This window comes from Helicoverpa zea, chromosome 21, assembly GCF_022581195.2.
Source record: "Helicoverpa zea isolate HzStark_Cry1AcR chromosome 21, ilHelZeax1.1, whole genome shotgun sequence".
In the NCBI taxonomy this organism is placed as follows: Eukaryota; Metazoa; Arthropoda; class Insecta; order Lepidoptera; family Noctuidae; genus Helicoverpa; species Helicoverpa zea.
Genome location: NC_061472.1, coordinates 7,813,886 through 7,837,437, shown reverse-complemented (window position 1 = coordinate 7,837,437; position 23,552 = coordinate 7,813,886). Strand labels below are relative to the sequence as shown.

Below are 23,552 nucleotides of genomic sequence, written 5' to 3'. Positions count from 1 at the left end.
CCTCGGCAGCAGCGGTGCCATACATTTTCATAGGTTGACTATTGTCATATATAGTATAGTCGCAATGCACAGAATTCTACCTTTACCTATGTTGGCAATAAGTGTCTTTCATAAAGTGATGTTATTTTTTTAGGAGCATATTTGGCATATTTCAGATGTAGAAGTCCGCTGCGAGCTATAAAATATAACTGAAATCTTAACTAAGTCTATAGAATTCTTATCTTCCAAGGACGATAATGATCGTGTATGAAGTAAAGGCCGAGATTTTATCGCTTCTAATAAAGGGGGTGTTAAGATATCTCGTTATCAACGCTATGAAGGCCCAGTCGTATTTGTCAGACGAGTTTACGACCCCATCCTGTATATAGGCCACAAATCCTTATTATTGTTCATTTAAGGCTCAGTTCTATTTGGGTTCTACGTTCTTATAGTAAGTTGTATTTCCAATTTCTGAATTATCCTTTTGTTTTTCTTTTTTTCTAGATTCTGCTTTTTTAAATGAAAATGTCTCATGGCGTGAAAATGAAGTACCTACTTACTTTCATTTATCAACAAACTGCTGAAAGGTTTCTGGTGTCAGAAATATTTGTTAAAGCCTGAAACATCGGCTAACAAAGACAAAAATGTACTTTGTTATCTTATATTATCACACGAATAACAAAACATTACATTACATTTGACTAAAAAAAGTATCAAAACATAATAGGTAACCATGCGAGAAACCGCCTAACCGGCCTTACGATATTTTCATAAAACACGTGAGTATAACTCTTTGCTTGTTATACAATACTAGTTCTATTGTATGAACAATGAAAAATACAATATTAAGCTATTTATGAACATAACACTAACAAAAGCGAGAGGCTTTAGGTAAATGGCTAACTTCACAGACGCAAAGATATTAAGCGCGATCTGTACTAAATTATACCAAAAAAATCCTACATAGCATCCAAAATATTACGACTACAACTGAAGCAGCAAAAATCGTAAGCCCTATAACTCGATTAAATTCAAATCAAACCAATAATCGATATATCAATCCTTTAAGAAGTCCAATATGAACGACGGTCACTTATCTCCCCGACAGACAGTTTCAATCCAACTTTTTCACCTCCCTACGTTTGATATCGCAATGAAAACATTGACAGAGGTTTCCTCGCTGTTAAACTTTCTACCAAAGTACGCGAAACAGATAACAGGGAAATTTTAACCGCGGTTGAATATGCTAAGAGTACTTCTACGAGGAATGTGGATAGAACTTTCCGACGGATAACCAACTATCAGTGATGGATTGGAGCTAGATACGGCACAAGTTTTGACGGTGAGGCAGGAAGTCTGTGTGAAAAGTGTACTGTAGAAGTGTTGGTAATATTATTATCATTGTTTGGAATTTGGTGAATTTTGTACTATAAAAAGCTAATTTATTATGGGGTTAATGAAGGGGTAAGGTCTAACAGGTGGGGGTAAGCGTTAGGGCATGCAATACCGGTTAACCGGTTTCGTTTTTACCGGTAAATCGCCCATTTTTGCGAATTTTAAATTACCGGTAAAAATAATATGAAACCGGTAATTTACCGGTTTTTACGTTTTTCTGATAAAATATAGCAATTGTTCATTTAACGTCAAATCTTTGTTATGTAGCCTGAATATAATGTAATGTTGCATACATTACGTATTGTAAGAGTGTTAAAGTTGCTGTTTTTTAGAAAAGTAAACGTGTGTGTCCTTAACTATCTCTAGGTTAGATACAAATCTTCTTTCTCATCTTAATTTATAAAATCTAAACAAATTGTATTCATTCGGTTATTCTGTTTTTCCTCATAGCTGTCAGCTCATACAAGGTACAAATGCTTATTGCTTATTTTACCTACTCTATGACCTTACTGAGCAAGGGCTTTTACTTCACCACCATGCGGACAGCTCTGAGGACACGGTGGAGCACACAGTCCAGGTGTGCACTGCCTGGGAAGGGTACCGCGGTGTTGTCGTCGAGGCAATAGGCAGCGGCGACCATTCGCGTCCTTCCCTGGTTCAAGCTATGGTCCGGAGCTAGAGGGAATGGGAAGCCGTCGCCCCTTCTGCGAAGCAGTCATGCTCGAGAAGGAGACGGCGGAGTAGTGGACCAGGAAGACACCACGGGCGCCAAGGGTCGAGAGACGACTCCCGGCCATCGTAGGCGTCGGTCTGTGGGCGGTGAGTTCGGGTGGCTCATCGTTCCACCGTCTGCATAGACAACAGACCCGTGTCAGCAGCGCGCGTTGTTCCACAGGCTCCTCAGGGAGATGTCAGCAAACCCAGTGGGGCCCAGCAGGGCCAAGGCCTGCCGGGGCCGCGGGATTGTTCGAAAGAGTTACCGCTACCCTGGTCCATAAAACACCTACTAAAAAACATGGGTTTTAGACAGAAAGAGTCTGTCATTTGATGATTTACCATAAAAAAGGGCTTTCCCTTCAATGAAAAATATATTTTTTACGGTAATTCTTAGCGTTTATCCCGTCTTGTGACGGGGTTGGCTTTCCGTATCTTCCTTCTTCCACTTCGCTCTATCCTCCTGAATAGACATCTTTCTCTTCGAGTTCGCAGATTTTCATGTCATTCATTACGACACTCAACCACCACGGTTTCGGCCTGTAGTGAGTATGTGAGTATCACATTCACACTGCCGATGTCCTCAGGTGTCACTCCCTTTTACATGTCCGTACCATCGCAGCCGTTTTTCTTGCATTTTGTCGGCGACATCGCGTACGGATTTTACTGACATGTTTTTTGTTACGGCCCACGACACAAAAAACGTTTACCACCTTATACTTTGCATATTTATTTAGTTTTTGCTTTAAGACTACCCAATCTTATTGTTATAATATCACATTTTAAAAAAATTACAAAAATTACCGTTTTACCGGTTTACCGGTAAAAATATTTTTATTACCGAATTTTTACCGGTAATTTTTGTTTTACCGAAATTGCATGCCCTAGTAAGCGTCCACGAATAAGCAGAAGGTCTGTGTAAGCCTACACCATTATTCCTAGTTTCAGGCGAAAGTAGGCCTGAAATTAAGTATTTAGTAATGGCGTAAGTTAGATATACAAATCAACATTGTCACCAATTCCAGATTCATTGTATAATAGTTAACTTATAATAAAGCTGTCGTTTCTAGACATTATTTAAGTCTATGAACAGTTAAGTAAATAATTTTACATTTAAGTGCTATGTAGTAGATCACGTATCCAGTTTCCGACGAGTATCAGCAATACATCTTTGTATAGCCGTTAAAGCATAATGTTGCTACTGAATTGAAAACATACCGCTCTGCAGGATCCCTCGTTGATCGCTTCGGAAAGAACCGATTTTCTACTCAAACCAAATGTATGCTGAATTTTGTAGTAATACGTAAATCTAAGTTACTTGCAGAGGAATAAAATATGTTGTTTCCACTTAAAATTGTGTATATGTTGATACGATTGCAGCGTTACTTTTTATACAAGTAAAGTGTGTCATACCTGATCAAATTAAATAAAATACGACAATATACTGGTTAATATATGACGATTAACACAAAGAAAAAAATAAAATACGCTAAAATAAAACAATAAATTTTTCGAACAAAGTCAATAGAATAAAAATGTGCGAGAATTAGAACAACATTTTAATAAGTACATTGAATAATTCACTGATCTGTGTAATAAGAGCGGCAACGTCGCATCGCAACAATATGCTGGCGAATCAAACTCAAAAACTAACATCTCAATTAGTGGTGGATAATATATCATATAGCAAAATAGAGCACCGTGCTTTTTTTACATAGCATATAGCAAATGCTATCGTGGCTCACAGTTGTTGCTACTTGCTAAGTTGCTAACTTGCTAATAAAATATCACACGCGTGCTGTCTCTGTCAGTCGCGCGTCACAACTCAAATCATGCATGAATCGCAATCGCAGCAATAGCACAATAGCATAGACTAGCAGAGTAGCAGACACGGCGCGGCGGTGGGCGAGGCGGCCAGTCGTCGCATGCTTTACGTTTGCTATCGGTCGCTCGCGCTAAATAGTTGATTTTTGTGCATACAATCAATGAACTTTTAAATACGCCTATAATTGCTGTTCATAACATACCTAGTTTATTTCATAAAAACACTTACGCCCGAAATTTATATTTACAAATTATTAATTTATAGCGTAAAATCAATTAAAGACAGTCCTAAGCCTGAAAACTACTGAAAAGTATGAAGGAAAGTTCATTGGTTTTTTACTGTTCCATTTTATCGTAAGAATTCATAAACGCGATGTAATATTCTTAATTTCTTGTATAACAACTTAGCAAGCAACTACAGCAAACAGTCACTGCGCGATTATTCATTATAATCATAACTAGACCTAGACATCACTAGACCAATACTCACTTTTAATACTAGGTACTTTTACGGATTTGATCGCAGTTATATTAATAATAAATGTGATTAGGTACGACACACCCTATATAACTGAATGAATAAGTTTTAGATGTTTCGCCATAATACCAATACAATTTTTAGCCAACTTTTGATGCACTGTATTTTCCAATGTAAAAAAATAAACATTCGAATAATAAATAATAAGGTTTTTACTCTCGTAAGTATTGCTCGAACTGCCGGCTTCATTGACATAATTTTAATTACGCTTTCTGAAATTGGCAGTTGATTTTAAACCCATTCAATTATCGGATAAAAATCTCAGATACACTACAGCTTCAACAAAAATAAAGGATAGGTACCTTCTATTTACCATTCAGACGAAGAACAACGTATAAAGCTGAGTACACACACAGAGTTTTCAAAGTGCAGCTTGTTGCAATTTCACGGGCCATTGCTTCCGGTAACTAGTGCAAAGCCTTTTTACTTGCTACAGTTTAATGGTTAGCTACTTTAGTTTACATGTCTATGAAGATTTCGATGAGATTGTTCACAAAATATTTGTGAATTCCGACGTTCCAGTTTTTTTCTGCTTTTTCCACCTTATATTGATTGTTCTTCCCATAGGTTTGAGGTTAGCCAATAAACTTCTTTCATAATCATAAAAATCATAATCATCATCATCACATCAGCCTATTGTCGTCCACTGATGAATGCTGGCAAATCCGAAAGGTAGTTCAATAATAGGTTAAAACATTCTTATTCAGCAATAATAAAAATTATAGAAAATTTACTTTACCTCGCTTCAGAAAAAGAAGCAAAAGCAAGAAGTTAAAAACAAAGTTTCTCTCCCATTAATAAAAGTACAATATTTACTCCGACAGAGGTCGCTTTTACTTATAAATTCCAGTTTAATTCGAAGAAACTGGCCGAAGAAAAATACTTCCCGGCACCAGTGTTGAAAAGAAAACTGTTTTTAATTGTCTTTCAGTCGGCGAAACTTGCCTCCTCAAATATTTTTCATTAAAACTGCGACGACTTTTAAAATGAATGCAAAAGCTGCATCCCAACTTGATAAGTTTTCTGTTTACATTTGATGGATGTATATTTGAATTTCAGTTACTTTTCAATTGAGTATTTATTTATTAAGTGAGTGCCTAAAACTGATTTCAAAAACTATAAATAGTAATATGTTATGGTGAAGATGAACAAAAGTCGACGTGTCATTTCTCGAGAAGCACATTAAAGGATCCTAAAATCTCCAATATCATGTAAAAATCCTTTCTACATTATGTACTGAAAAGCTTCCTCAATAAATCCATTCATTTTACAGATACCCGAGAATATAAGAATCATTCATACTCCATTAAAATAAGTTTTTCAATAAGATGAATAACGATTCTGGGTCCGTGACTAACTAGATTTTTTCAGGACCAATTCGTGCTAGTGATCATTTCTCTGAATAATTTATTATGGCAATTAATTTGTGAAACTTTTTATATTCTCGACAATTCGCTTTTGCAGTATATAAATCTTGTGAAGGCGAATATTTTTAATGCTTGCAACATTTCTTTGATTCTTTTTTAGATTGAGATAAAAGTTATATCTTTGGAACTTAATCTAGTTGAATTTATTATGATAAGTTTGTTTTCTCATTTGAATACCTAATATTTCAAGTACTCACGTATAAGGTATTCTAGAAATATTTCAGTAAATGAAATCAGTAAAATAAGTCAAGTCAAATCAGTAATCATAAAAACGTAAGTACATTGTGTCATAAAAAATGACCACCTATTTTTCAATTAGTTCTCAGTACAAGGATTGCTAATCGTCATTCGGCCATCTGTTTCGGCAAAAACTGGCGATTGATGACGTATGTAGTCCATTAGAACATCGTAGTCGACTCCCAGAACTTCTACATTCTTACGATTTTCACTTATCATCTGCAAAACAAAAATATAGAAGTATTATTTACTGTACCATAAAATAAGTAGCTTTAAAATAAACTGTGCGCATTAAAAAAGGCAGATATGTTTAAAAAATCACATCACATCAAACGCATTACAAGTGAGATTAATCTTTGCAGTCATCAAAAACAACTTCAAAACATATTATATCTTTATTCAAATATATTCTGTATGTGACACATCAAAATTGTATCATTGTAATTGTTAAAATTTTCACGTAGGCAATTTTAAAACGCAAAAATTATATTGAGATTAAAATATATTTTTGGTCATTTTTTTGGACTCACATTGTAATTGCCCCCGCCATTGCCTATGAAGTCGGTTGATACAACTTTGTAATATTTTTCGAGTAACAAAGGCTCATATTTTGGTACATCGCATTCTATGCATCGAATGGTTACATTGAGCACTCGATTCCCTACTGGACGGGCTCCATCAAAAACTGCCCTCATTCCTGTAAGATAGTTTGACTGTTTGTATGCCGCTAATTATAAAACGATAGAAAATCAATTGTGTCTGCCCTCAATATAATGAATACAAAGGGTTATCAATAGAGAACAAAATGACTGTCTTTCCATTCTCCGTGGTTAAAAATAGTGAAAGGCATTATTCAATTTTCGAACAGACCATAACGTCTTCTAATGTCAAAGTTTTTTTTTTAACTTCATACAAAGAGTCGATGGGTTAGCAACCTTCTAAGTCGGTTTTATGTATCACGCATCATGTCGATGAAAAATAATAATAGATGTTTTTGTTTAATAATATTTTAGTAAAAAAATACTTTTGCTTTCTCTCACAAAAATAGGCACTGTACTCGGCAATTTTATTTTATCCAAAGATAGTGTTCTTTAAATTAATGTTGTTCTTGAATTATGAAGGTATAAAGAAAAAAACTTGGCCTACCCGTTTAAAGTGCCTACCACATTTTCTTCATAAAACAAGCTCTTATGAAAATATTCCAATTTCCCGGCAGATTAAACTTCGATATACATTATGTAGGCAATATTATGCTAATACTAACTTGTAGGTGAGAGTTGTAGCCTATTGATATTAGACTGAAAATCTTGTATAGTGAAGGTACTATATTTGATAACTTTTTTTATTGGTTGGTAAAACAATGGGGTATTTTTCCTCTGCGATGAATTACGATAGCCTTAAAAATCTTAACATTAATTGAAAAAGAATTGAAAAATCGCTAAAGATCAGTTTTTGTTAGGAACACGCGATCACAATAATGAAGTTTTCTTTTGAATAAATGCTGCAATATACTTTCTTATAGATTATAAAATGAATAATATATGGCTGTAATTTTGTTTTAGTTTAATTGTTAGTTTGTTTAAACATAATATCTGCCTTTTTAAAATCTAGACTATTTATATTTCAAATGGGCTTCTCAAAAGAGAAAGATATAAAGCACTTGTTTTTTTGTTAGCCGATACTGTTCCACTGATGGGCAAAGGCCATTACATACAGGGTGATCATTTTTTACTGGTGTTACTTCAAGCATAACAACAATCCGAGATATTAGAACTATAGGACTCTTCCTTTCGAATTAAAACTCCTTTTTACTTAATAAATCTGAGCACTCACACTGAAACCATCGCCGCCGTTCCCAATGAAAGACTGCGAGACGACCTTGTAGTATTTGTCGAGCTGTAGCGGTTCATATCTGGGCACATCGCACTGTATACACCTGACGGTAGCGTTGAGCACCCTCGAGTTTACTGGCCGCAAGCCGTCAAATGTTGCTTGCAATCCTGTGGTTATTTAAATACAATATTGTACTATATATTGTGCCCAATGGTTTTAAAGAACTTATTTTTAATAGAAAATAAATGAGAATATTTCCTCTTTTGAAATCGGTTAAAAAAATATAGACTTTTGTTGCACCAAATATTGTTAAAATGCTATTGATTTGTTTGCAAGTCCGTTAATGAAAAATACTTTAAAATCTCAGCTCATACATTCAAATCAAACTTTTTGCTTGCTCAATAAATCAAATATCTGATTGTTAAGATAAAATGGTCCTAAAAGCCTAATATAAATTCAATATTGGGCCAAGTCTTGAATTAATTACTGCGAATCCTCTCAATACTGATTGGGCAATTTGAGGTCAATTTACCTCAATAATTTACTGAACATATATTTTCTATGACTCAGCCATTCTTGAAAACATATTAAAATTTGGAATACGCTTCAGCAAAATAATTAATATTTACTTGAATTCATAAATGATTAATATGAACAAATATTCGCCCAGTTTTCAAAGTTTATTTGCGTACGAATTACAGAGAACGTTTCAGACCTATTTAAATTGTTTCGTACAACAGTAATTGTTTACAATCCTTAAAAGAGTAAATTAAACTTTCGGTTCGATAAAGTTTTTCGTTTTCGGAATAATATTGGTCCACGATTTAAAACGGCTGATTAATAAGTGTCCAAATATTTGAAAACTTTATAGAAGCTGTTATTGTACTAACGTTTATATCTTTTTTTTCTATTAAAGTACTGACGCTTATAATGTATTTTTCTATTTTAATTAAACAGATAAATCTTGAAAATTTCAGATATTTCAAAACGTTTACTTATCGAAAGATGATTGCTAACCCATCTCTTCTGAAAAATATTTTTTAGAAATAAACTCTTATTATTTTCAAATATTAAAATAACAGTAATATTGAGTAGCTTCATTTGTTAGAAACTTGCAGTAACACCAGAATTACCTTCACCACAAAAGAAAATGAGAACATTCTAAAGATGCATTACAGTGGCAGAACTTTCATTCCAATTTAATGTAAAAACGCCCAAAGTTTCAAACTAGTTTTCTGTTCTTTCTATTTTAAATAAAGCGTCATTTCACTTAATAGACTGCGAAGGAGCTATTTTCAGAAATATTCTAATAATGATAATATCACTAGCTACTTCTTACGGTTTCACCCGTGCTCTACTAAGCTGTCTTGATTATTATTCTATAAACTATTACACGGTCAAGTTTAATAAAAAAATATGCAAAATTACTGCTACCATTTTTCACGCTGCATGATTACCTAGGCATGTAAAACCGAAGCATGTGAATCATATATACTTTTACATATTTAAGATACTTATATTTAAAATTAATTACCTGACACTTGTAACATCCTCGCGCCCAAATAAGGGTCGTTGGCCACAGAAAACTCCAACATTTCCATAATATGTTCGCCTTTTAAATCGAAAACTTCAACGTTGTTCTCAAAGGGAGTGGACTGTATCACCGACTCGTAAGTAACCACTGAAATATGAATTTTAAAATATTTTATTCTAGAAAACTTTGGAAACGAATCAACGTCTGGAACTAATTTATTATTTTGATGATGCAAAGGATACTTTTAATGGTATTTTTTTGTAAGAATAGTTCTGAAAGAAGTTATTTCGCTAGTCTGTCGCTAGTTTTATTTGAAAGAATACCTCTTATTTTTTCTGTAACATATCAAAACTTAATTTGACAACATAATTTACACTAGACATATTATTTCTGTCAGCCATTGGCATGCAGGCATCATATCAAAACAAATGAATATCAAACATTTTTGCATACAATAACAATACAATGTTTAGATTAAAATTAAAATTACGGCATGAAACAACATACAAAACGGTACTAATCCAATTATTGTATACAAATTGGTTCGGACACCGCCATCAAATAACTACGGTGCCACCAATTTATCGGATCGGTGATCAAAATTGAAATAAACATCGCCGCTGAACAATTACACAAGCAGTTACACTAATGGCAGCGACATCACGAGTGCCGTCAATAATAATTACACTAAACTGTGGCTATGAAGCTATTAGAAGTGCAGAATATGGATAAAATTAAAGCGTGCATTTTTTCTAGCCCTGCCAGTGGGTTTCTATTCATCATCTTTCTGAAAATGGTTCGAAACAAGACTAGAAATAAACGTATCATCAAGTTGTAATCTTACATCGTCGTGTGATAGAGTTTTGCTTGTGATAATTACGACCAAAAGACAGTGACACCGTTTTCTGGGGATCTCGATGATTACAACAGCAGGGCCACTTGGTAAAGCTTCTATGATTAATCTACAACGTCTGTAACTTCTTAAGAATTTGAGCGAATCTTTTCTCGATTTAACCTTACCTCCTCTATCTATATCCGTTCTAATTCCACCCTGATTGATGACACAAAAGTGTGCGTAGTTCCACCTGTCACTTCCAGCTCTTTGTAGCGCCTGAAACGGTAAAAATGATTTATTATTTCTCTACAAACGTTTTGCCTTCGTATTTTTAACCTTTGAACCAAAAGTAGACAAAAGTCTCTTTGATCAAAAAAGTAATCTAAATAATACAGCCAGACATAAAAACATCGATAAAAATGATTTAAAACTTTACCCTGAAACCGGATTTTACTAGATATAAGATACAAGAAAACTTACGGCATGCATAAAAGCATCACAGATTAAGCTACCGAGATTGCACTCGGAGCAGGCGCAGTTGGCTGATAGTTGCACCATGGATTCTCCGATCTCCTGGGAAGCCAACTCATCAACCAGAGGTAGGTATTGATTAACTTTTTCTAAAACATCTGGTGCTGAAACAAGAAGATGAATAAATTATGTGTTTCTAAGTTTTTCATAATATTATGGTTAATTGATACTCTATCAAATTATGTACCGCTATCTAAATAAATTTAATAAAATTGGATCAAGACATTTATTTTGAAGGTATTTTCTTTGCGCACACCGTGGTAATAAAATCTTCCTGTCTATTGTCTATTTATTTTTTCACCAGCTACATTAAATATTTCCCACATTACTTAGTTCGTGTATATTATTATAATGCTTACCTTGCTCGATTTCATTTCCAATGTAATGAGGATTACCAGCCCAACTCAAGAGATGGCCACTATCATCGAATGTCAACTTTATTTCACCCAAATATTGTGTATGCGCTGCTGCTTGTACTATTAAAACCTACAAAAGATTATCATTATTATCTTTTCTAAAATTATTATCATCATTTTAATTGATATTTTTTTAATGTCTTACTTTTCTAGTTGCTTGTTCTACTACCACCGGGTAAGGTCCTAATGGAATAAAACCACTGTTCTCAGGAACATCTCCATTGAATAGCAAAGTATGACTATGGCCTCCAACAATGATGTCAATATGGGGACCTGCGTGAAGTGCAATTTCTCTGTTGACAATGATGAAGATTTTAATATCATTAGAATTTCAATCATTTGATACAGAGTTTTTATCTTCATTAGGTTAGTAGTTGTAGATATTGGTTTACCTGTCAATGTCAAGACCACAGTGAGACAAAACTACAATTATATCAACACCTTGTGCATTCAGTTTCTCAGCTTCTTCCTTTACAGTCTCAACTTCATCTGTGAATTTGAGATTACCCGTTGAAGCTAAGATCTGAAAATTTTGTTTTCATTATTTTTTGTTACTCTCTAGTGCACTTGCAGTAACATTTTCAATTAAGGGTGGAAACGAGTCCCGGATATCAACAAGAAATCATTCAGAAGTTTCTTTTTTTCAGGGAATATGATAACGAAGTATTTAAAAAAAATAACTTTATACTTACATCAGTGGTAGCAATAATAACACCAATGATACCAATTCTTCTGCCATTTTTTACTACAATTGTACTTTTTTCGTACTTCCCTTGCATAGTCGGTTCTAAGTCATCAATGATGTTAGCTGTGACTACTGTTGAGTCTAAATATTCTAAGTAAGGAACAACACCCTCGATGCCGTTGTCAAACTCATGATTTCCTAATACCTGGAAAGTACAACATTAAGAGGATTATTCAACAATAAAAGTCTTTGCCAGCTTTTTGGGTACATTACTTTTAGATAGTATATAATATGTTTATCTTAAGTATTCTGTAAATATGTGTACATTTGTTTATGAATAAATGTTTTATTGGAGGCAAAAAAAAAAACAATAAAAGAAAAAAAGGTCAAAATTAGTAAAGAAATATTTACTAACATGAGCATCATGAGGCAGCAAATTCATAAAATCTTGAGTAACGTTCCATCTCAGAATATTGTACCAAATGGTCCCTTGGAAGCTGTCACCTGCATTGAGGAGCAAGGACTCAGGTTCATCTTTCAAGCGCTCGCGGACCAGAGTCGCGAGGCGAGCGAAGCCACCAATACATGGAGCGACTGATGGGTTACAAACTGTTCCTATTGGGCTAGTCTCTACGAATCTGAAAAACATCGTAAGTTATATCAATAGTAGGTGTTTTAAGAGTAAGCCTCATTTTTATTCCACCTTCAAATATATTTTTTATGTGTAAAATTTTATTGTAACTCTTAAATACTTTCATCTACGTATATTTCTTATCAATTGTAACAATTTTATTTTATATTCATTGACGTTTACCCCGTTTCAGGTGATTAAAATTCTTTACTTTTGTAAATCAAAAAATATAGGTATTTGTACAACGCTGTTTGTTGATAAAAATTGTCACAAACGAAAACGTGCACACTGGGTGATATCACTTTTATCACTACATAATCTAACGCAATATCGCACAAAGAATTAGGAAACCACTAATAAACAATATCAGTTATTGCCTAAGATACACATTCATTAGATATCGCAATCCTACGTAAAAACTGTAGATAATAATTGTTCATCAAAGAGATAATTATTTCAATGACGGGGGCCCGTCTTAACGTGCCTTGTAGGCAAAGCTTGGATTTAAATTTAATGCAAAGTGATTAAATGTTAGAGGCGTCACTGGACTACATTTTTGTTCAATCCTAGAGTACATACTAACAGAAATTGGATCAGTCCAATCACAAATTCTACACTCTCTTACAGAGAGACCAATTTTCATCAATGTGACTGAACCAAAATGCTTATGCTTAGTTGTAGGTTACCCTAATCTCAGTATAGATATATGGTGTCAATAAAAGGATACCATTGATTGCAGACAAATCCTACTTATATTATAAACAAGCTTCTGCCCGCGACTTCGTACGCGGATCCTGTCCCTTATGCCAGCGACTACGGGGTCAGCAAAATCAAAGATCTGAATAGTCGCAATAGACGTGAACATAGGGATAAAAGTAGTGATTCTAATTAGTCCGCATTTAAGTTGTGTGTGGCAAAAATATTACGTAAAAAAACATTAAATAGATGACAAAGTCGTGGTGACTTAGTGGAATTCGTGGTGGTTTAGTGGGTAGAGAACCAATCTCTTAAGTATGAGCGTGCGTCTTTAATTCCAGGTCTGGCAAGTGCCTGCCAATGCAACTTTTCTAAGTTCGTATGTACTTTCTACGTATATTTTGGATACCAACGACCGTTATTTGGAGGGGATGTTAAACTGTAGGTTCCGACTGTCATTGAACATTCCATTCTTGGCAGTCGTTATGGGTAGTCAGAAGCCAGTAAGTCTTACCAAGGGGTGTTGGGTTGAGCGGGTAACCGGGTTGTGGAGGTCAGATAGGCAGTCGCTCCTTGTAAAACACTGGTACTCAGTTGCATCGTGACTGGAAGTCGACCCTAACATAATTGGGACAAAGGCTTTTGAGATAATAACGACAATAATAATGAGATATAGGCACCGCAGGACATCTGAGGCTGATGACGGGGAGTAGCGACCCCGCGGGGCTATATATACTGAGTTCTCCAGGGAGTGTATACTGTCCCCCATCTCCGGCCGGTCGGAGTGAACCATGACGGGGGTAGGTCTCACGCCTCTGGCTTGGCTTGGCCGTCCAGAGTGGAGTCGCTAAAGCAGGACTAGTAGCCCTGCTCGGAGGATAGGTGCCTCATGGTAAGCACAGGGAGCGCCTAATCTGCGTTTAAAGTCCGCCGAGGTATTCTCACCCTTCAGCCGCTCATGTCCCTGTTGCCCTCTTGTTGCTATTCAGTGACTGGTTCCCGGGGGCCCAGTAACTGAGGTGGCGAGTCTCCACCTGCCGTTTTTACATGTACCTAATACATTGTCATCCACTAACATCCCATCACAATAGCCCAAGTAGTTTTCCTCCATAGTTAGCAATAGTTTAGCACAGAACCGGGGATTGTCTTTTTTTTAACGACGTCCACAGGGGATTGTCCTTGGATTCATTTCTATAGTGTATAAAGGGATAATCGTCGGTTTTGTGTCACCATTTCATTAAAGTTGTCTCAAAAGGACTTCAGCGTGTTGGCTTCGGCCCCACGTTTGCCTCCCAAAAATTCGGAACTCTGTAGTCCCGAGGTCTGGAAGAGACATACAAAATAATAATGAGATATAATGCAACAAAGTTAGAGAGTGGGGGCTCGTGACGCCACGTCTAGGTATGTAAAATTTGTACTAAGCAGTGACTTAACCCGAAAATCAAGCGTTGTTGTATCTTCGTGATTATTTGTTTGTGTGAGAGAGAAAAGAAAAATGCGTCAATAGAGAGTGCTTAACAGATTGAACCACTTTTGCTAAAACGTCATATCTTCATATGCTTCATATAGTCTAGCAGGGCTCCTGGAGTTCCACATCAGGTGTTTTACATCTTCAATTTTTATAAGTCAACAGAGAGTGCTTATCAGATTGAACAACTTTTGCTAAAACGTCATGCCTCTATATGCTATAGTCTGGCTGGGCCCTGGAGTTCCACATCAGATGTTTTAGATCTTCAATTTGTATAAGTCAATAGAAAGTGCAAAGTGTTATCAAATTGAACAACTTTTGCTAAAACGTCATACCTGTATATGGTACAGAGAAGCTGGGCTCTTGGGGTTCCACATCAGGTGTTCCAGATCTTAAAATTTATTGTCTCAGCTGAAAATGCTCATCAAATGAAACAATTTTTGCCACGGCACCATATTTGTATCTCTTATAGTTTTATTGGTCTGTTGGAGTTCTGCATCAGGTCTTCAAGTTTCGAAGATAAATTATAGCCTATATGTTGACCAGGCTTAATACTAATACAACAAAGAAAAAATCATTGAAATCCGTTCAGTAGTTCGGAAGATTAGCGTGTACAAACAAACAGACATACAGACAGATTTTTTTTTTTGGATTTGTGCTCCATTACTGTTTCTAAACCCCACCCAATTATTATTTTTTTAATATATTCAATGTACAGACACAGTTTTTTTACAGATTTATTATATGTATAGATGTGAAAGTTTGTGAGAATGTATGGATGTATGTTTGTTATTCGATCACGCAAAAACGGCTGGACCGATTTGATTGAAATTTGGTATGTAGATAGGTGATACCCTGGATGAACACATAGGCTACTTTTTATCAACACACCACGCGGGCGAAGCCGCTGGCGGAAGCTAGTATTGTTATATTTGAAGAACGATTATATATTGTTTTTTTTTTAATGTCCTTTAGTTTGTCTTTGGTGGAGTTTTATCTAGCTTAAAAAACGCATATAGATAATATATTTCTGAAATTGAATGCGGCGGCGTTTCGAAAATGCACGAAAGCAAAAGTGTCAAAGTACTCACCTCGCATGGAAGTCATTATAATGCAGAATATTCAGCTCATATCCTGATGCACTTAGAACACTTAAAGCTAGAGCATATGAAAATAACGATAATAATCTATGCATTTTAGCTAAAACATCAGTAGGCACTTGTACACATTAGGCAAAATGATATAAAATATTGGAACTAATCGAACGGATCTACTTGTACGTATAGTTTGGAATGATAAGATAAAGGTTGATAAACCAGCTAAAGTACATTTTAATATGCATAAGGAATTAAGATAGCGGAATGTTCTAATTGAAAATGGTGTCAATAGGGATGTAATAGAAGACTTATCTACGTTAGAATCGAAATTGGTCGAACTAAGGTTAGTCATCGCTAAGAAATTATTCGAGCAAGATAATTATGAATGTCAAAATCGAGTTGAGGAAATAAAAATAAAAATATAGTAATTACAAGATAATAATTTAATGTTGCAGGTATTAATAATTCATGGTATTTTTCAGCAGCGCAATACTTAAAAAATGCATAATGTTCTATGTTTTGGCAGTGATAGCATGAAGTTAAAGATTCTTGACTGACGTTTGAAGATTTCCTGGTCTTCTTCGGCTCATGGCAAGCAAGGATTATGCACCGTCATACGCCCATCGTTTTCAGCAAACACCGGGGAGTGCAGACGTATGTAGTCCAGTAGAATGTCATAATCGATTCCGAGTACTTCTATGTTCTTTCGGTTTTCAGCGATCATCTGAAACGTTTAAAAATATTTTTTGATTTTAGCTTTCATCCTCATCCTCATCCTCCGAGCCTTTTCCCAATCATGTTGGGGTCGGCTTCCAGTCTAACCGGATTCAGCTGAGTACCAGTGCTTTACAAGAAGCGACTGCCTATCTGACCTCCTCAACCCAGTTACTCGGGCAACCCGATTCCCCTTGGTTAGACTGGTGTCAGACTTACTGGCTTCTGACTACCCGTAACGACTGCCAAGGATGTTCAATGACAGCCGGGACCTACAGTTTAACGTTACGTACGTGATTTTAGCTTTACATGTGAAAAGAACCTAGCTGCAAGATATTACTTGAGGGAAGCCAATATGATGCAGCCTGATAATGAAATGAACCGAGCAACATGATAATACCTACTTGAGAGAAATCAAAATGATGTATGCTAATAATGATATTTCAACCTCATTAATTTTCGAGCACGCAAAAATTTGGACCACATTTCAGATTTTTAGTTGATATTTAATAATCGTTAAAGATAAATAACATTTGGATGTTAGATTACTGGATCCAAATCAGTGAAGCTATTCAGATGCTGATTCTGAGAGGTGAAAATATAAAGGGCAAAACATGTCACTTACAGTGAATCCATCACCGCCTTCTCCGAGGAAGTTCTGGGAGACGACCTTGTAGTATTTGTCAAGCTCCAGAGGTTCGTACCTAGGCACGTCACATTCGATACATCTGACTGTCACGTTCAGTACCCTTGAGTTTACTGGTTGAGAGCCGTCAAATACTGCACGCAAGCCTGCGAATGATCGACGTATGCAATTATTTTATGAATCTAAGCATAATAATGTAAAAATACTCGTTGGAATAGGCAAATAAGTTCAAATAAAATCACAGGTTTTTCGAAAAAAATATTAATTTTGGGATTCTCGTGCTAATTAATAGTAAACTTAAGAATATTTTTAATATTACCTGCTACTTGTAACATATGTCTGCCAGGAGTAGGTTGGCCATTTACAGAATACTCCAACATTTCCATAATATGTTCTCCTTTTAGGTCAAAAACTTCAACGTTGTTTTCAAAAGGTGTAGACAATATCACTGATCCAAACGTAATTACTGAAAAAAAAAGGTTTCTTATTAATTCCTCCAATTACTTTTAGACGTAGATTATGTACTTCTCCTTCAAGGTCTTTTGCTTCATCTTTATATCACTCAACCTCTGTTTACAGCCAATAAGCTCCATATTTATTTGGATGTCATTGTAGTTCGTAAATCATTATCTAAGAAATTCACATCTACTCAAACTAACACAGATATACAGATGCTAAGAGGTCTATCGAATGGTTCTGATCTTCCCTCTTACCTCCTTTGTCAATAGGTGCTCTGATAACACCTCGGTTGTTAAAGCAAAAATGCGCGTAGTTCCAGTTGTTCCCTTGAGCTCTTGATAAAGCCTGAAACAAAATAGAAGCAATAGTTAAGTCAGTACCATCCATGATATACATAATTATGTATAAAGCCTAATAGTTGGATCAAATCTTTTACAGCTGATAAGGCATCACTAATCATCTACTCACTCACCCCTCTGTACCTACTGTTAGGAATTGAGCTTTTTTTGCTAAAGGTTAATCACCTTGCCCAAATGACTTCCTATAATTGCATAGCTGTGCTCTATTTAATTAAAAATAACCTCAAAAAACACTAAAAATAATTACTCACAGCGTGCATAAAAGCATCACATATAAAATTGCCAAGGTTACATTCGGAGCACGAGCAATCTGCTGACAGATCCACCATTGATGTTCCAATTTCTTCAGACTCCCTCTCTTCGATCAGTGGTAAATAGTAGTTTATCTTTTCCAAAACATCAGGCGCTGAAAATAAAAATAATCATTAGATTGATGTCAAAGACTGGAAAGCGACATTGCTGCTTCGGCAATGTCGCTTTCTGACAAACGATAAACTCTCAGCTATATAATTTTCATTATTTTGTACCTCATTGCTCTTACCTTGTACAATATCATTTCCAATGTAGTGAGGGTTACCAGCCCAACTGACAAGATGGCCGTCGTCATCAAACGTGAGCTTGATCTCACCCAAATACTGTGTATGGGCTGCTGCTTGCACTATTAGAACCTTAAAAAAATATCTTTGTTTATTTTTTATACATTCAAAAAACATAAAAGCAAATCTAAATAATATTGGATTATCTACAGGAAAATGATGATGATGATAATAAATTCGAATGAGTTCTTACGAGGTTCGCAAAATATTGGACAGGTGCTTATTTAGGTAAAGTTTGAAGTTCTATTGTTAATAGCTCTAGCTTACCTTTCTGGTTTCTTGTTCTACTACCACTGGGTAAGGTCCCAACGGGGTAAAGCCACTGGCCTCAGGAGCATCCCCATTATACAACAATGTATGACTGTGTCCACCAACGATGATGTCGACATGAGGTCCAGCATGGCGCGCAATTTCTCTAAAAACATATATGTGGTACAACAAAAAGGGCTAATGAGGGAAAAAAAGGGTGAAGAAAAATTTACAGAGCAAAGTTTATCTCAAAATAAGTTGGAGTAAAACTTCTACCTAAGAGTTAGGTTTTAATAATAATCAACACATGTACAAGGTGTTGATTTGCATTTGTGCCATAGTTCAGGAGGAGGACATACAGTACGTAAATAATCGATTGGAATTACAGTAGATGGGAAATAACTAATATGCACTGCTTTTTTTGTCATTGTAATGTTGTGGTATTTCCGAAGTAATCCAATTTTATGAATGTTTATGAGTGATCGTTGCGTATGTTTTGTGTTTGCGTTTGTGTGAGGGTGCAGCACGGTTTTAACGCCCGTAACATACGCGCCAAGTTTAAATAAGGCTAGATGACATTGAGGGAATTCCGAAAAAAATTAAAGAAAAAAAATTACGTACCAATTTTTTTATTGATTTGGGTCGAGAATCATTAGCATAATTACCTCCTTGAATATGGCACAGATGCAAATCAACAGCTTGTATAAATGCGAATGATAAATAAGCTATAAATATTTTAAAAAGTATTTACTTATCTACGTCCACACCGCAATGTGACAACACTACTATGATATCGACGCCTTGTTCATTCAGTTTTTCAGCTTCTTGTCTTACAGCTTCTATTTCATCTGTAAATCTCAGATTACCCGTTGAGGCTAAGATCTGAAAATTTCAAATAATGTCGAGATTATAAAATTCAATGGCTATAATTTGGTCTCTAGTCTTTCCATTAATGTGTTTTCAAATGCTAGTTCCCAAGTCCGACATGTATTAAGTATATGTAAGTTGTCGTCAATTTCGTTCTTTGGATTTAATGATATCTATTTGTTACTTACGTTAGTTGTAGCAATAAGTACACCAATTATTCCAATTTTCCTGCCTTTCCTTTCTACAACGATGCTCTTTTCATATAAACCTTGTATGGTAGGTTCATCATCATCAACAATATTTGCAGTAACTACTGGTGATTCTAATTTTTGCAAGTATGGCACCACTCCTTCAATTCCATTATCAAATTCATGGTTCCCAAGTACCTGTAATGATAAACATGAACTGAATAATGAACGAAGTAACTTTGATTTTTAACGGATAATTGGATAAACTTTACATAACCGAGGCTTTTTCCACTTATCCACATTGACCGATACACCGATATTCACTGGTGGTCACGGACACATTTTAATAATCTTATCATCCTAGACTATATTATGGTCCTAACACTTGCAAGAGATAAGACCATAATCAAAGCAAACTGATTACTAAGGTGTCGGCTTGGCAATCAATAGGTTGTGAATTTGATTCCCACATAATTTGACACAAGCATATTTAGTGTAATTGGAATTGTCTAGTAATCTACACTCTACTGCAATGTGGTAATGTGCAACCTAAATAACTGTCTTTTTAACCGACTCCACTAAATGCAGTCTCAGCTATTTGGTAGTTAAAAACATGAAACCAATTATTTTGTACTTACGTGAGCATCATGTGGCAGCATATTCATAAAGTCTTTGGTGACTTCCCATCGAAAAATATTGTACCAAATGGTTCCTTGGAAGCTGTCACCGGCGTTGAGGAGCAGGGAATCAGGTTCTTCTCTCAAACGCTCGCGAACCATCGTCGCGAGACGAGCGAAGCCACCGATACATGGATTGTTTGCAGGATTGCAGGTAGTTCCTGATGGACTGGTCTCGACGAATCTGGAAAACATCGTAAATAGCATCAATAAGGGTCAATTCCCACTGAAAGAGCAGCGGCCGGCAGCGGCCGTAAGAGCACGGAAAATGTAAGAGCGCGGCGCGGTGCGGCGCCGCGCGGCCCGCCGCGCTCGCGCTCAATCCCTTGCAATTACGGCCGCTGCCGGCCGCTGCCGGCCGCTGCTCTTTCAGTGGGAATTGACCCTAAGTGTTTTGGAAGTCGACACAAGATTGTGAATGGTGTATAAATAGGATTTAACTGTTGTTATGTTATATTGTTTTTCTAAGTGAGTCTGTATGTGTTTTTCTTAACGATACCTCCATCATGATCAGGCCGTAATGCTGATTATTTTTCTTATATGTTCCTTTAAAAATCCCCAACCCATATCACTTTCCTTTGTTTGTACTTACTTCTACATCCGTCTAGTGTTCGTCACACATTCCGTAGTGACAAACAATCAATGCCAGACAATTTAATAATACATTTTCTATTGCTTAATGATTTATTCCGTTAATCGTTTAAGCCAAGATGTTACTATGTTTCTATTTAAAATATTTAAATGTTTGTTCCACAACATTGATTACTTAAACACTGATGCCCATTTTCACCAACAATCTCTTTATCTAAGTGCCACTTAGAATAAGGGCTCTCCCAATTTTGACATAAATAACTATGGATAAGGGATACCTAAACTTTGGTGAAAACGAAATTCTTATTAAGTGTTCCGTAAATGCTCTTAGGGGATCCCTTAATTTAGGTATTTCTTGGTGAAAATGGGCATTAATTTCCGTCACCACTATAACCATTCAAGAAACTGTCACTACGGATGTGACTTGTCAAAGAATCGAAGTCGTATTCAAAGTTGGAAATTCGCAATTAATCCAAGTTCCTAACTACTCAGCTGTCGAACGCACCGTCGGATTTGTCGAATTCTGCTGTCAAATCTTTGGTTCAAACGTTTGTCGTTGGAGTACTGAAAACCCTTCAGTTATTAATAACACGAAAACTCTTATTTACCAATTTAGTCCTGAAAAGCTTCGAATGTATTGAATACAAAAAAATTGTCGTCTTCTTGATGATTAAACATCATTAGTATAAAATGAAGTATAATCACTTTTGTGTATAAGCATTTTACATTAGTTTACATTTTACATAGCATTGTACAAGAAATCCTTGGAATGAGTGTAAGAAATATTTTCTTTATCGTAATTAAGTACGTCATTAGTCTTTTCGATTAATTTTAGCGTCTATATGTTTCGTTCTAGACACTGCACTATTACATAGTATTTAGGTAATAATGTTATAGATATGAAGGTAACTATGACTTTCTGGTTTTTAACCGACTTCCCAAAAAGGAGGAGGTTATCAATTCGGCCGGTATGTTTTTTTTTTTTTTTTTTTCTATGTATGTACATCGATTACTCCGAGGTTTATAGACCAATTTACGTGATTCTTTTTTTGTTCGACTCGGAATAGCTGCCAGTTGGTCCCATAGTCATCAGGTCAGGATCTGATGATGGAAACCCTGAGAAATCGAGGGCAACCTTCGAAAGTTGTAGGCATACATAGGGTAAAAACTTGACACTCAGGTGTACGCCTAAAAGCACTATTCAACTGTGAAGATTTGGAGCTGATCTGATGATGGAAACCAGAGAGGGTCGAGGGAACTCGACAACTGAATATGTAAACTACCTCGTGTTTGGGCTTAAATTATTTGTATTGACAAGACCTTTGCAACAGTGAAGGTTTGGAGCTGACCTGATGATGGAGACCAGAGAAAGTAAGTCGAGGGAACTCGACAACTGAATATGTAAAATACCTCGTATTTGGACTTATATTCTTTGTATTGATGAGAACTTCTCACTTGTATGGATAGTGACAACTATTCGTATCACTGAAAAGCTTTAAATAAAAAACTTTTTTACAAAAAAATTAAACCGACTTCCCAAAACACTAAAAAGCAAAAAAAAAAACTATTTTTAGGTGCATCGACCTAGAAGTCGGTGGCAAAATTAACTTAGTAACATCCATTAGACACCGACTTCTAGGCCGATGCACCTAAAAATAGTTTTTTTTTTGCTTTTTAGTGTTTTGGGAAGTCGGTTTAATTTTTTTGTAAAAAAGTTTTTCACGCCTGAACTACTACCGTGTAGAATCCGAGAAGAGACATCTACTTTAAATCCCGGTGCGGTATAGGTAGATTCCTCAGACGCGAGTGGAAATGCGAATAACAGTTAGTAACACAAAATAGAAATACATACCTCGCATGAAAATCATTATAATGCAGAATATTCAGATCATATCCAAACGAAGTCTTAGCACTGAACACTATTAAGGAAAATGATAAAACTAATAATCTAAACATTTTGACTAACAGGACATAGGTCTGACACACTTTCAACACACATTTGAAATGTTCAAAAAGTCATTTGCGTTTAATCAACAGACTTGATCAGATAAAAACGATAGGTATTATTTTAGGAAATGATTTGCATTGAGATGCGATAATTATTATCTTAGATAAAAAATTGTAATCTAACGTGACGATGGTCATGCAAATAAATGTAATTACGTAGCTTCCGTCAGCGATTTGACTTGGAACTAATCTGTGCATCCGGATATTTGCATTTCTCTATAAACGGGCTTTCTACCACCATGTTCCTTTTTGAGCCCTTTGTGTACCAGTATGCTCAAGTCCAAAACTCTACACCCAAAACTAAAAAAAAAAACCATTAAATCGAGAACGTCTATTGTGTCAACTAAAAATAAATTCAG

At 35.6% G+C, this 23,552-nt stretch overlaps 2 protein-coding genes across 4 annotated transcripts; both read right to left on the bottom strand.

The window, feature by feature from the left end:
* Positions 1–5,261: 5,261 nt before the first annotated feature.
* Positions 5,262–16,006, bottom strand: LOC124640767 (apyrase-like). Of its 3 annotated transcripts, none has more exons than XM_047178690.1 (11): positions 15,835–16,006; positions 12,364–12,586; positions 11,956–12,153; positions 11,656–11,786; positions 11,409–11,556; positions 11,207–11,333; positions 10,797–10,951; positions 10,502–10,592; positions 9,482–9,628; positions 6,645–6,811; positions 5,262–6,333 (listed from the first exon to the last, which is right to left on the bottom strand). In XM_047178690.1, the coding sequence occupies exons 1-11, from the start codon at positions 15,936–15,938 to the stop codon at positions 6,193–6,195; spliced, it is 1,632 nt and encodes a 543-aa protein (XP_047034646.1). In that variant the 5' UTR covers positions 15,939–16,006; the 3' UTR covers positions 5,262–6,192. The 3 variants fall into 3 exon arrangements, with proteins under 3 accessions (XP_047034646.1, XP_047034645.1, XP_047034647.1); XM_047178689.1 differs by lacking the exon at positions 6,645–6,811 and adding an exon at positions 7,948–8,114 and having other exon boundaries at positions 15,835–16,004; XM_047178691.1 differs by lacking the exon at positions 6,645–6,811 and having other exon boundaries at positions 6,118–6,333; positions 15,835–16,005.
* A 262-nt stretch (positions 16,007–16,268) lies between these two features.
* LOC124640769 (apyrase-like) lies at positions 16,269–23,209 on the bottom strand. Its single transcript, XM_047178692.1, has 11 exons — positions 23,039–23,209; positions 20,557–20,779; positions 19,919–20,116; positions 19,615–19,745; positions 18,882–19,029; positions 18,560–18,686; positions 18,270–18,424; positions 17,914–18,004; positions 17,520–17,666; positions 17,180–17,346; positions 16,269–16,564 (listed from the first exon to the last, which is right to left on the bottom strand). Exons 1-11 carry the CDS (start codon positions 23,140–23,142, stop codon positions 16,427–16,429), a joined length of 1,629 nt encoding a protein of 542 aa, XP_047034648.1. The 5' UTR covers positions 23,143–23,209; the 3' UTR covers positions 16,269–16,426.
* Positions 23,210–23,552: the final 343 nt, after the last annotated feature.